The 10,785-nt window shown below is 42.2% G+C and overlaps 1 protein-coding gene across 2 annotated transcripts; it reads left to right on the forward strand.

The window, feature by feature from the left end:
• The first annotated feature begins 6 nt into the window (after nt 1–6).
• On the forward strand, nt 7–7,389 carry RBM15 (RNA binding motif protein 15). Of its 2 annotated transcripts, none has more exons than XM_024570305.4 (2): nt 7–3,022; nt 7,021–7,389. In XM_024570305.4, exons 1-2 carry the CDS (start codon nt 169–171, stop codon nt 7,041–7,043), a joined length of 2,877 nt encoding a protein of 958 aa, XP_024426073.2. In that variant the 5' UTR covers nt 7–168; the 3' UTR covers nt 7,044–7,389. The 2 variants fall into 2 exon arrangements, with proteins under 2 accessions (XP_024426073.2, XP_024426071.2); XM_024570303.4 differs by having other exon boundaries at nt 7,026–7,389.
• Nucleotides 7,390–10,785: the final 3,396 nt, after the last annotated feature.

Genomic DNA, 10,785 nt, shown 5'->3' on the forward strand with positions numbered 1-10,785 from the left:
AGGAACCGTTAAGATGGACAACGAACGTAACCAATGAGGTACTCCCACTGAGGCGTTGGGAACCCAATAACAGTGGTTGGGCGGGCGCCCTCGCCGAGCGCGGGGAGATGTAAAGACAGGCAAGTAGTTTTCCCAATGAGACTGTAGAAGAGAGGAGCTACTAGACCAATGGAGACTGCGGGGCGGGATCCTTTGCAGCGGCGGAGTCCAAGATGGCGGCATGCGGTTCCGCTGTGTGAAACCAGCGCGGGGCGGCGGGTTAATCGGCTCCGCGCAGACGACCTCCGGCGACCCGCAGCAATGAAGGGAAAAGAGCGCTCTCCCGTCAAACCCAAGCGCTCCCGTGGTGGTGAGGATTCGACTTCCCGCGGGGAGCGGAGCAAGAAGTTAGGGGGCTCTGGTGGCAGCAATGGGAGCAGCAGCGGAAAGACCGACAGCGGTGGCGGGTCGCGGCGCAGCCTTCATCTCGACAAGTCCAGCAGCCGAGGTGGGAGCCGCGAGTATGACACTGGTGGGGGCAGCTCCAGTAGCCGCTTGCATAGTTACAGTTCCCCGAGCACTAAAAATTCCTCGGGCGGGGGCGAGTCGCGCAGCAGCTCCCGAGGTGGAGGCGGGGAGTCACGTTCCTCTGGGGCCGCCTCCTCCGCTTCCGACGGCGGGGAGTACAAGACGCTGAAGATAAGCGAGTTGGGGTCCCAGCTGAGTGACGAGGCGGTGGAGGACGGACTGTTTCACGAGTTCAAACGCTTCGGTGATGTGAGTGTCAAAATCAGTCATCTCTCGGGGTCTGGCGGCGGGGATGAGCGCGTAGCCTTTGTGAACTTCCGGCGGCCAGAGGACGCGCGGGCGGCCAAGCATGCCAGAGGCCGCCTTGTGCTCTATGACCGGCCCCTGAAGATAGAAGCTGTGTATGTGAGCCGGCGCCGCAGCCGCTCGCCTTTAGACAAAGATACTTATCCTACGTCATCCAGCGTGGTTGGGGCCTCTGTAGGCAGTCACCGGCACCCGCCTGGAGGAGGTGGTGGAGGCCAGAGATCCCTTTCCCCCGGTGGGGCAGCTTTGGGATACAGAGACTACCGGTTGCAGCAGTTGGCTCTTGGTCGCCTGCCCCCTCCACCTCCGCCACCATTGCCCCGAGACCTGGAGAGAGAACGAGACTACTCATTTTATGAGAGAGTGCGCCCAGCCTACAATCTTGAGCCAAGGGTGGGAGCTGGAGCAGGTGCTGCAGCTTTCAGAGAAGTGGATGAGATCTCACCAGAGGATGATCAACGAGCTAACAGGACGCTTTTCCTGGGCAACCTGGACATCACTGTGACAGAGAGTGATCTGAGAAGGGCTTTTGATCGCTTTGGGGTCATTACAGAAGTAGACATTAAGAGGCCTTCTCGGGGCCAGACCAGTACCTATGGCTTTCTCAAATTTGAGAACCTAGACATGTCTCACCGGGCCAAACTAGCAATGTCTGGCAAAATTATCATTCGGAATCCTATCAAAATTGGTTATGGTAAAGCTACCCCCACCACTCGCCTCTGGGTAGGTGGCCTGGGATCTTGGGTGCCTCTGGCTGCTCTGGCAAGAGAGTTTGACCGATTTGGCACCATACGCACCATTGACTACCGCAAAGGTGACAGTTGGGCATATATCCAGTATGAAAGCCTGGATGCAGCTCATGCTGCCTGGACCCATATGCGGGGCTTTCCACTTGGTGGCCCAGATCGTCGCCTTAGAGTAGACTTTGCAGACACGGAACATCGGTACCAGCAGCAGTATCTGCAGCCTCTGCCCTTAACTCATTACGAGCTGGTGACAGATGCTTTTGGACACCGGGCACCTGACCCTTTGAGGGGTGCACGGGATAGGACGCCACCCTTACTATACAGAGATTGTGATAGGGACCTTTATGCTGACTCTGATTGGGTGCCACCCCCTCCAGTCCGGGAACGCAGCACTCGGACTGCAGCTACTGCTGTGCCTGCTTATGAGCCACTGGATAGCCTGGATCGCAGGCGGGATGGCTGGTCCTTGGACCGGGACAGAGGTGAGCGAGATCTGCCCAGCAGCAGAGACCAGCCTAGGAAGCGAAGACTGCCTGAGGACAGTGGGGGGCGGCATCTGGATAGGTCCCCTGAGAGTGACCGTCCAAGGAAACGTCACTGCGCTCCTTCTCCTGACCGTAGTCCAGACTTGAGCAGCAGCCGGGATCGCTACAACAGTGACAATGATCGATCCTCGCGTATTCTTCTCTTGGAAAAGCCCTCTCCAATCAGAGACAGACGAGGTAGTTTGGAGAAAAGCCAGGGTGACAAGCGAGACCGCAAAAACTCTGCATCAGCTGAACGTGATAGGAAGCACAGGACAGCTGCTCCCACTGAGGGAAAAAGCCCTCTGAAAAAAGAAGACCGGTCTGATGGGAGTGCAGCCAGCACCAGCACTGCTTCATCAAAGCTCAAGTCCCCTTCCCAGAAACAGGATGGCGGGACAGCCCCTGCTGCAGCAGCCTCTCCCAAGCTCTGTTTGGCCTGGCAGGGCATGCTTCTCTTGAAGAACAGCAACTTTCCTTCCAACATGCATCTGTTGCAGGGTGACCTCCAAGTTGCTAGCAGTCTTCTTGTGGAGGGCTCGAGTGGAGGCAAAGTGGCCCAGCTCAAGATCACTCAGCGTCTCCGTTTGGACCAGCCCAAGTTGGATGAAGTAACTCGACGCATCAAAGTGGCAGGCCCCAACGGTTATGCCATTCTTCTGGCTGTGCCTGGAAGTTCTGACAGCAGGTCCTCCTCTTCGGCCACATCAGACACTGCCACCTCTACTCAGAGGCCACTTAGGAACCTGGTGTCTTATTTAAAGCAAAAGCAGGCCGCTGGGGTGATCAGCCTTCCTGTGGGGGGCAACAAAGACAAGGAAAACACCGGAGTCCTTCACGCCTTCCCACCCTGTGAGTTCTCCCAGCAGTTCCTGGATTCTCCTGCCAAGGCACTGGCCAAATCTGAAGAAGATTACCTGGTCATGATCATTGTCCGTGGTGCGTCTTAAAGTCCATGTGTACCTTGTATTTACTACTTTGACATGGTTCTTGTTTTTGATGTATAATGGGGTACAGCATCAGATGAAATTTTCTTTTTAATTAGTTGTTTAGTTGTAGCTTTTCCTTTTTTTATATTTTTATAAACCTCTTAAAAATAGGCATCAGGACAGTTTAGCTATTAAGTGAAAGGGATGCCCTGAAGGTAGCAGGCAGATGGATGTACTTTACTTAGGAGTTCCCACTCTTATGAGTAATTTTTTTCCTCCTCTTTGCTTTTTTTCTTTTTTAATCTTGAGCATTTAAAAAAAATCCTCAAAGTTACAAAACCAAAATTTTGAAAAGTCAGAATTGGGAGAAGAGAGCCCATTGACTATATAAAGATGGTAATATACACCTAAAAATGGCTTGGTTGGTATGTAGGTAAAAAAACTCCTGCACCAGAAATGTTACGTGTATGAAAAAATCTGATTAGGTCCCTCAAAAGTATAAGCTGGTATATTGTATAGCAGTGTAATTATTTTAATCAGGTATTGGAGTATTTCTCTTAAAATACACGGTTTATTCCCAGAGTTTGCTTTAACATACGCATTTTTATCATTAGTTCTTGAGTTCTGTATCCTTTATATGCACTTTTGGTTTGTAGCTGTAACTGTTCAGTAAAAATTTGAGGAATATGTTAGAGACCATATGTCTTACGCTTACACTAGTATGCAAGATGTGAGTAGGTGCTTTTAAAATCAGAGTTCTTTGGTCAGTTATTGGTATGTGGTGATGTTTTTACTTTTTCAGGGAGGTGTAGTAGGTATAGTTCTAATTGTGCATATTTTAAAACTTAAGTGTTTTTCATCAAAGATGAGTTTTTGTTTCTGTACCCATTCAAATTCTTGATTTCAATAATAGAAAGAAGAGTTGTCTGCAGGCTCATAATTCATCTTTTGTTTCAGTGGGCATTAATCAGCCGTATCTAGATTACAGAATTTTTTACATCGTGAAATGCCTTTCACATGCTCTTTTAAAATTTTGCTTGTTATTTTTTATCTTCGTATTTAAACAGTAGTGATGACATTATATCATTGAAAATATTTTGAATATCTTTGAAATAGTGCGTTTAATGTTTTTACTGGTGTCCAACCACAGAGAGTTGAAATGTCAGTGTAGGAAAACCCTTTTTTAATTGTTTACTTTCCCAAACATCTGGAATTGATTCAAAATAATTTAACCCACCCTCACAGTTTTTTCAAAGCTGAAGATTGTATCAACTTTTGGTTCTTAACAAGGGCTTTTTTGGCTTAAAAATAATGATTTTCTTTTTGTCTCCCCCCCTCCCCATATATCCTTAGCTGCCACTTTAGTTTCTCAGCTTGTTAGTATATTTTCACTTGATTTAAATGCTAAGGACTTTAGCTAAGGCTCTTGAATTTTATTATGATTAGAAACTTTAGGACCATTTGGATTGTGGTCATGTTTCTATTCTGTGAAAGTGACTTATTGAAAGCCTGGCAGGACCCAACTGTTTTCTTTCTGTTAATCAAAGCTGGTAGTTTAAAATAGCACCAATAATAACCCAGGGAAACGTCATGCGATTTTTTCATTTTCCATTATGACAGGTGTCTGATGCATGTCAGCTTGAAAGCCTCATCACTGCTGTGTCTTTTTTTTTCTTTTTGGCCTTCATTATGCATTCATAAATTTTCTTTTTAGGTTTAGAGGTTTTTTGGGTTTTTTTGTTTTGTTTTTAAACTAGAAAAACTAGCCATTTTGATAGAAGGAAAGTGCTAGGATGTGAACACAAAGGTCCTTGGTTAGCCTGTAGGGAAAATACCTAAGGTCCTACAGTCAAGGGTTTGGGTGCTTTTTGCTTTTAAAAGGCAGAGCTTGGCATGGTGATATGGCATAGACACCTGGTCAGAAACCAGTGCAGTGTGCAGTCTGCATACATGGGTCAAAGTACAGTTTGACTAGATACATTTTTCCAGTTTAAATCTCACTAACCATTAACTTTTGAATATCTTTTGATAAGATGGTTGGACGAATAATTTTGCTCTTTTGGAGAGTGAAGTCCATGACATCTAATTTTATGATAATCCAAAGTGTGTGCAGTTTCCCCCCTCCTTTTTTTTAGTGGTTCTTGCTCCATATTTGTTTGAATCTTTCTTTGATATTGCAGCTTTTGTTAGATCTGGAATATTTGTGCTTCAGTGTTTTTGAAACAATGGCTTGATACCATTTCTAAATGTATGTATTATAAATAACTAATTATGTTTAGTTTGGTGCTTACCTGCAAGCGTGCCGTCATTCAGATGAATCTTCTTTGTGATGTGCACTCTGTTTATGCAGGTTTATAACATTGGTAAATTACTGACTTAAACCTTCAGAATGGAATGAAAGCAAAAGTCTAAAACTGGTTCTGATGCTTATTAGTCAGAATTTCATAATCTCAGCATTGGGTGTTCTTTGTAACAACCATTTTTTTTCTTTTTCTTATACTTTAAGAAAATACTTGCTTAGTTGATGTTTCTGAAACTTGGTTCAAATGAATGGAGGGAAAATATCTTCAGTATATCATTTAATGACTTGCTAAGTATTACTGGTAAAACACATCAAGCTAATTAAGACTTTTGGATCACCACTTAAGAGCTTACGGAAAATTAAGCCTTCAGCTCCTAGCCAATTTTTAAATATTACTTTGTTGGCTGTAACTGGGATTCTTAGAGTTTTCCACACAAAAATTTAAATTCCTGGTTTAAGATGTATACTTTGACTTATAAATGAGCATATATATACTTCCTTTTAAGGATTAGATCTTAAAATGTCCATCCTCTGGCTGGTATAATCTTTTGTCACATTTTGAAGGTCATATATTCTGGCCCTTCTTAACTCAGACCATTTGAGGTCAGCAGCAGTGAAAGTAAGTTGTGTGTTTGTTGCTTTCAGAGTCAAACACTGTTTAGGTGTATTTTTAAACTTACGAGCAGGTTTTCACTGACAGTTTTTTGTTTTTTAATTAATTTTACATCCACTTTCTTTAGACAGTGAAATTGCTCATTGTGCAGGTGTAGCTTGAACTGTAGTTGGGGTTTATAGAGGAACCATTCACAACAAACTGTGGTAACAGAATTAGGAAATCCTCTTGAGAAGAGGGCCTTAATGACTTCTCATGTGAAAAAAATTTTGGAGAGAATTTCTGGACATTTTTTTTCTGTCTCTGCCACAGTGCATGGTTTTAAGGTAAATAGGAGTCAGTAGAGCAAGCAGAGAAGTGGATGTGACCCTGTCAACATTCTGGTGAGAGTGATGTCCCTAAGGGGAGAAAGTGATTTCAAGCAACCACAGTGAACTGTCCACCTTAATGAAGAGTTTTATAAGTGTGACTTAAACAGCTCTGAAAAGTCAGAGTCCTAAAGTGTTCTTTGGCTGTTTAGCAATGGTTTGTAGGGGTGTTTTTTTAAAACAAGAGTTGCTGTCTTTGGTAACACAGATGAAGGTGGATTTTTAAGTGGCTTTGTACCTGGAACCCTTTCTATAATAACGGAGCAGTTTATTATTGCTCCATGTAAATTACAGAATAAAAATAGAGAGGGGTAAAAGTTTGACTAAATTTCACCTTTTTACAGTTTCGTTTTTTTTTAAGTTATATGTAGAATATATTGGTTATAGGTTGATTACAAACCTGCTTTTTTCTGAATTTTTTCCAATATGTTTTACTCAGTTACGTGAGTATAAAGGATATTTTCAGTCCTATAATCCTCACTTAATTGCAGTCTTTAAAAAAAATCCACCCTGTTCTACTTGTTATTTGTCTGCTCATACAGTAAGTTCATTTCAAGGTTTGTGCCAGTGGGTATTATTGGTGCTTTTTGAGGTCAAGGTGGACTATCCAGGAAGGTCTTGTTAACATGTTCATCTATGATGGCATAGGGGAAATATATATATATATATATATTTTTAATATTGTAAACATTTTTACTGAATAACCTTTTTTTCCCTCCTGCAAGCAAAGCTGGTGAACAGTGGATGAAGATACGGAAATCAAAGCTCTAATGGACCTTTTCGAAGAGGAGTTGTGGCTTATGTGGAGTTTACATGGGCCTCTTGATGGAAGAAAGCTAATCTGTTTAGTATTTTGTGCATTTTACTAAAATGGCAGCTTAAAGTTGTGTATCTGCTATTGTGATGCCAATGCCGGTGTTTTAAGTGGAAAAAAATGACCTCTTGCTTTGTGCTGTGTACACAAGATTTCTGGAAAAGTAAAGAAAAACCCTTTTTATGGCTCACACAGCTTAAGAGTAGCTGTCACTCAAACGTGCGCTCACAGTTGAGCTGCTTTTGTTTTATTCTAAATAAATTGTTTCTTTTGAGGAAAATGTTTTTCTGCCTGGAAGTGAATTGACGGCAAACCTTTGACCCCTTTGTTTGCAGCCGGGGCGTTAACTTGCTGCTGCTCAGATCTTGTATGTCTTGAGCAAGAAGCAGGGAGACCATCATTTTGACTTATCACGGTGTGTCAATTCTGAAGGATCACTAGTGTTACTGTGACCCCCTTTGTTTGCAGTGAAGGGGATCATTTGCTTCTCGGTCCTCAACTTGATGAGGAAATGGTGCTGTTGGCTGGCACACAAGAAGCCGGGGCAAGCACCGTAAGCCTCACCACAGTGCACGAGTCGGGGGCTTTGCTGGTTGGAAGAGCCGGAGTTGCTGAAATTTAAGTTTTGATTTATTTTGTTCACCCATCACGTTTGGCCTTAGTTTCATTTTTAATTTGAAGAAAAGTTTGCAATTGCTTTATCTTGCACTTAACATTTGCACCAAATTGCCAAAAGAAGGAGAATGCTCCGTTTGCTTTTTAAATGTTAATGATGATGTTAATAAAGCCTTTCCTGACACATTTGAGGAGCTCCTTCATCTCCAGGGGCTTCTCACCAGAGGTATGCGGTGATGGGTTTAGTTCTGAATGGATGAAGAGTTCCTGAGAGCTAGTGTTTGTAATTAGAACCGTTACTTGGTATCTGTGCCTTATTTGACCTGTGGTTCCACATGCCTTGGATGTGCATGCACCGTGACGGTTTCATAGGTACGAACGCACACTCAGGCCCAGTCACCTCGGTCAGTAGTACAGATGGTGAGGAAAAAATGGAGGCATCCTTAAGGAGGAAAAAAGTGTTTGCCTTTAGTTCCTGCATTATCCTGCACAGGGGTCCTGAGCTTTGGAAGCTGTTCCCAGCACAGGAGAGCAACCCTGTTTGCAGCAGGAGACTTCGGTGCACAGTGACAACGCTGGAGTTCAAGAGGAAGCCAGCAGTGCTGCACCTTTGGCTTCAGACACCATTGTTGTTTGCCAGTTGTAAACTTAACTAGTTGCAGACGAAGACCACCTTGAAATGCAGGCTTGTTGGGCTTGTTTTGAATTTTAACCTCGGACGGAAGAGCCCTAGTGCTGTCTGTCTCCATGCGGGATGATGATTACTTAGGCAACAGGTGCTTACCAACAAAGGATGCCACGATTATACTCTGCAAGGTGGTGTTCCAGTGGCAAACAGCTGTATAAACTCTTGTATACAGGTAAGAGGGTTTTTAGAGGTCAAAAATGCATTATAATTAATAGGGTGAGAACTTTTAATGGTGGGGGTATGTTTCTCTGGAAATCTAAAGGCACTCTGCTGCAGTTACTAGCTACCTCCTTCACCAAAGTGGTGTACTTGTAAAATTCCAGGCTAGAATTTTTGTTCTATGGGTATTTATATATATATAATTTTTTAAAAAATTCTTTTAATGTGGGAGCCAAAGCATTAAAATCTTGGCTATGGATTTGGGGCCCATAGCCTTGTATCCTTTATAAAGTTTTGACATTTTCTACTAGCTGTGACCTTCACTCTCCTTAGTGGTGATTTAGTGGGATGCTGGAAGAATTTCCTGCTATATAAACCTCCAAGTTAACAAAACTATATAGCAAAAAAAAAAAAAAAGTGGACCATCAGACTAGATAATTTAGCCAAAATGGTTAGTTTTTTTCCTTGTCTCACAAAGAGATTAATTATAAAATCCGGCTACTACGGCTTGAGGGGAGTGAACAGACAATGTTGATGGTGCTGTTACCGTCATTTTCATGGTCCATTTAGTCCTACCAGCCTTCTGAGCCCTTCCAGATCCTCCCCCGACAGTAGTCAAGTGTGAGGTCTTGGCAGCTGAACACAAGCACAACTTTTTAATGCAATTTAGGCTTTCTTGCTCTAATTTAAATGGGATTAAAAAATTTGACTATAAGTTTTCTCTTTCATGAAATTTTTATCTGTCTCCAAAGAGGAAACATAAATAGTACAGTGGTTCGTTTCAGGTACTCAGTGTCTTTTACAAGAGTTTTTAAAAATCTGCTTATGAGTTGGCTGCCCTCTAAAGCTTTGCTAAATGATCTCTTACCTACATGTCTTAAAACGTTTTATACCTTTTGGGAATGTCATTTTCCAGTGTATTTTCTTTCTCTGGCTGGTTCACACTGAAAACCCATTAAATAATTTTTCCAGTTACTAAACAAGTATTTTAAATCACTATAGTGATTTGAGGAAGTTATGTTACACTCCATGTACTTCTGCGTATTTGGTATCTTTGTAAGATTTCAGGCTTCCTCTTTCAGAAACAAGAAGAAAATGTTGCACCTGGGCATTTATTTATATAGGAAACTATGCAAAATGGAAAGGTTACACAGCATGACAATTTTGAAACTACTCAAATTTTATTTCCAGCTACACCAGGAAGGAAAAATTATTAATTGGGTTGATGGTTAAATCTAGAGTTGTGGTTTTATAAATTGAAAACTGCCCTTTTGAAATATTTGTGTGGTTTCCCAGTACGTTTCATATAATCTAAATTTAAGGTCCTACTCTAAAGGAAATAGTTCCATGAACACCACTGAGTTGGCTTGTGCTCATTTGGAAAGCCTGGCTGTGAGTATTAAAATTGAAAATAGGGATTACCTTGACTTTGGTAAAACAACCATGATTTTATAAATTTCCACTTCCGTAGCTTAAGTCCCATTGTTATTTCCAAGCGTTTTATCTGAGGCAGTAAAATTGAGTGCATATGGCTTGTACGGCTTTTTTTTTTCCAATAGGATATCTGGGTATAGTATGGCTTATTTGACCACCACCTTTATTTCCTAGCTTACTCTCTAAGCTTCCTTTGTTAAAAGACGCTTTTATTTAATAACTTGAATTATATAACCTAGTTTTGAGTTGTTAGCAGAGGAATTTATTGAATAACAAAATTCCTTCAAACTTCACACAAGTTTGTTCTTAGCAAAAGAAGTAATTTTGATGTTGAAGAAAAGACTTAACATGCTTCCACCTGAATGCTGTAATATTAAGCTTTCAGGTAGGGTTTCTGTGTAATCATTTGAATGCTGGTTGTATATTAAGAACTAAGATGCTGAGCATATAGCAGAAAGTATCAGCTAGTCTCTTCTGTCAGGAACTTACACTCTATTTGAGGAAACTAGATATAATCAGGTAAATAGTTAAAATAGCAGGGGAGTTCACTGTTTAAGACAACTATAGGAGAGAGGTCACAGGTCAATATTGGAGTTGATTTGCTAATAAATGTTTTAGGTGATAACAGGTATATGAGTGGGTATATGAACAGGTTCCTTTAAGGTGGGATGGTCAAAAAAGACAACAAAAGAATTTGTTAGTTGGAGAAGGATGTGGAATGGAGGAGGGAGTTTGGGATTGAGATGTCAGGCAGACAGTCTAGCAGCCTGTTGATCAATG

The sequence above is a fragment of the Desmodus rotundus genome, chromosome 12 (genome assembly GCF_022682495.2).
Source record: "Desmodus rotundus isolate HL8 chromosome 12, HLdesRot8A.1, whole genome shotgun sequence".
Lineage (NCBI taxonomy): Eukaryota > Metazoa > Chordata > Mammalia > Chiroptera > Phyllostomidae > Desmodus > Desmodus rotundus.

Excerpts from the sequence above, each read along its gene's own strand:
- RBM15 (XM_024570303.4), top strand. The coding sequence starts at position 169 with ATGGAGACTGCGGGGCGGGATCCTTTGCAGCGGCGGAGTCCAAGATGG. Across the intron at positions 3,023-7,025 it reads GGTCATGATCATTGTCCGTG|CTGGTGAACAGTGGATGAAG; the intron begins GTGCGTCTTAAA and ends CTGCAAGCAAAG.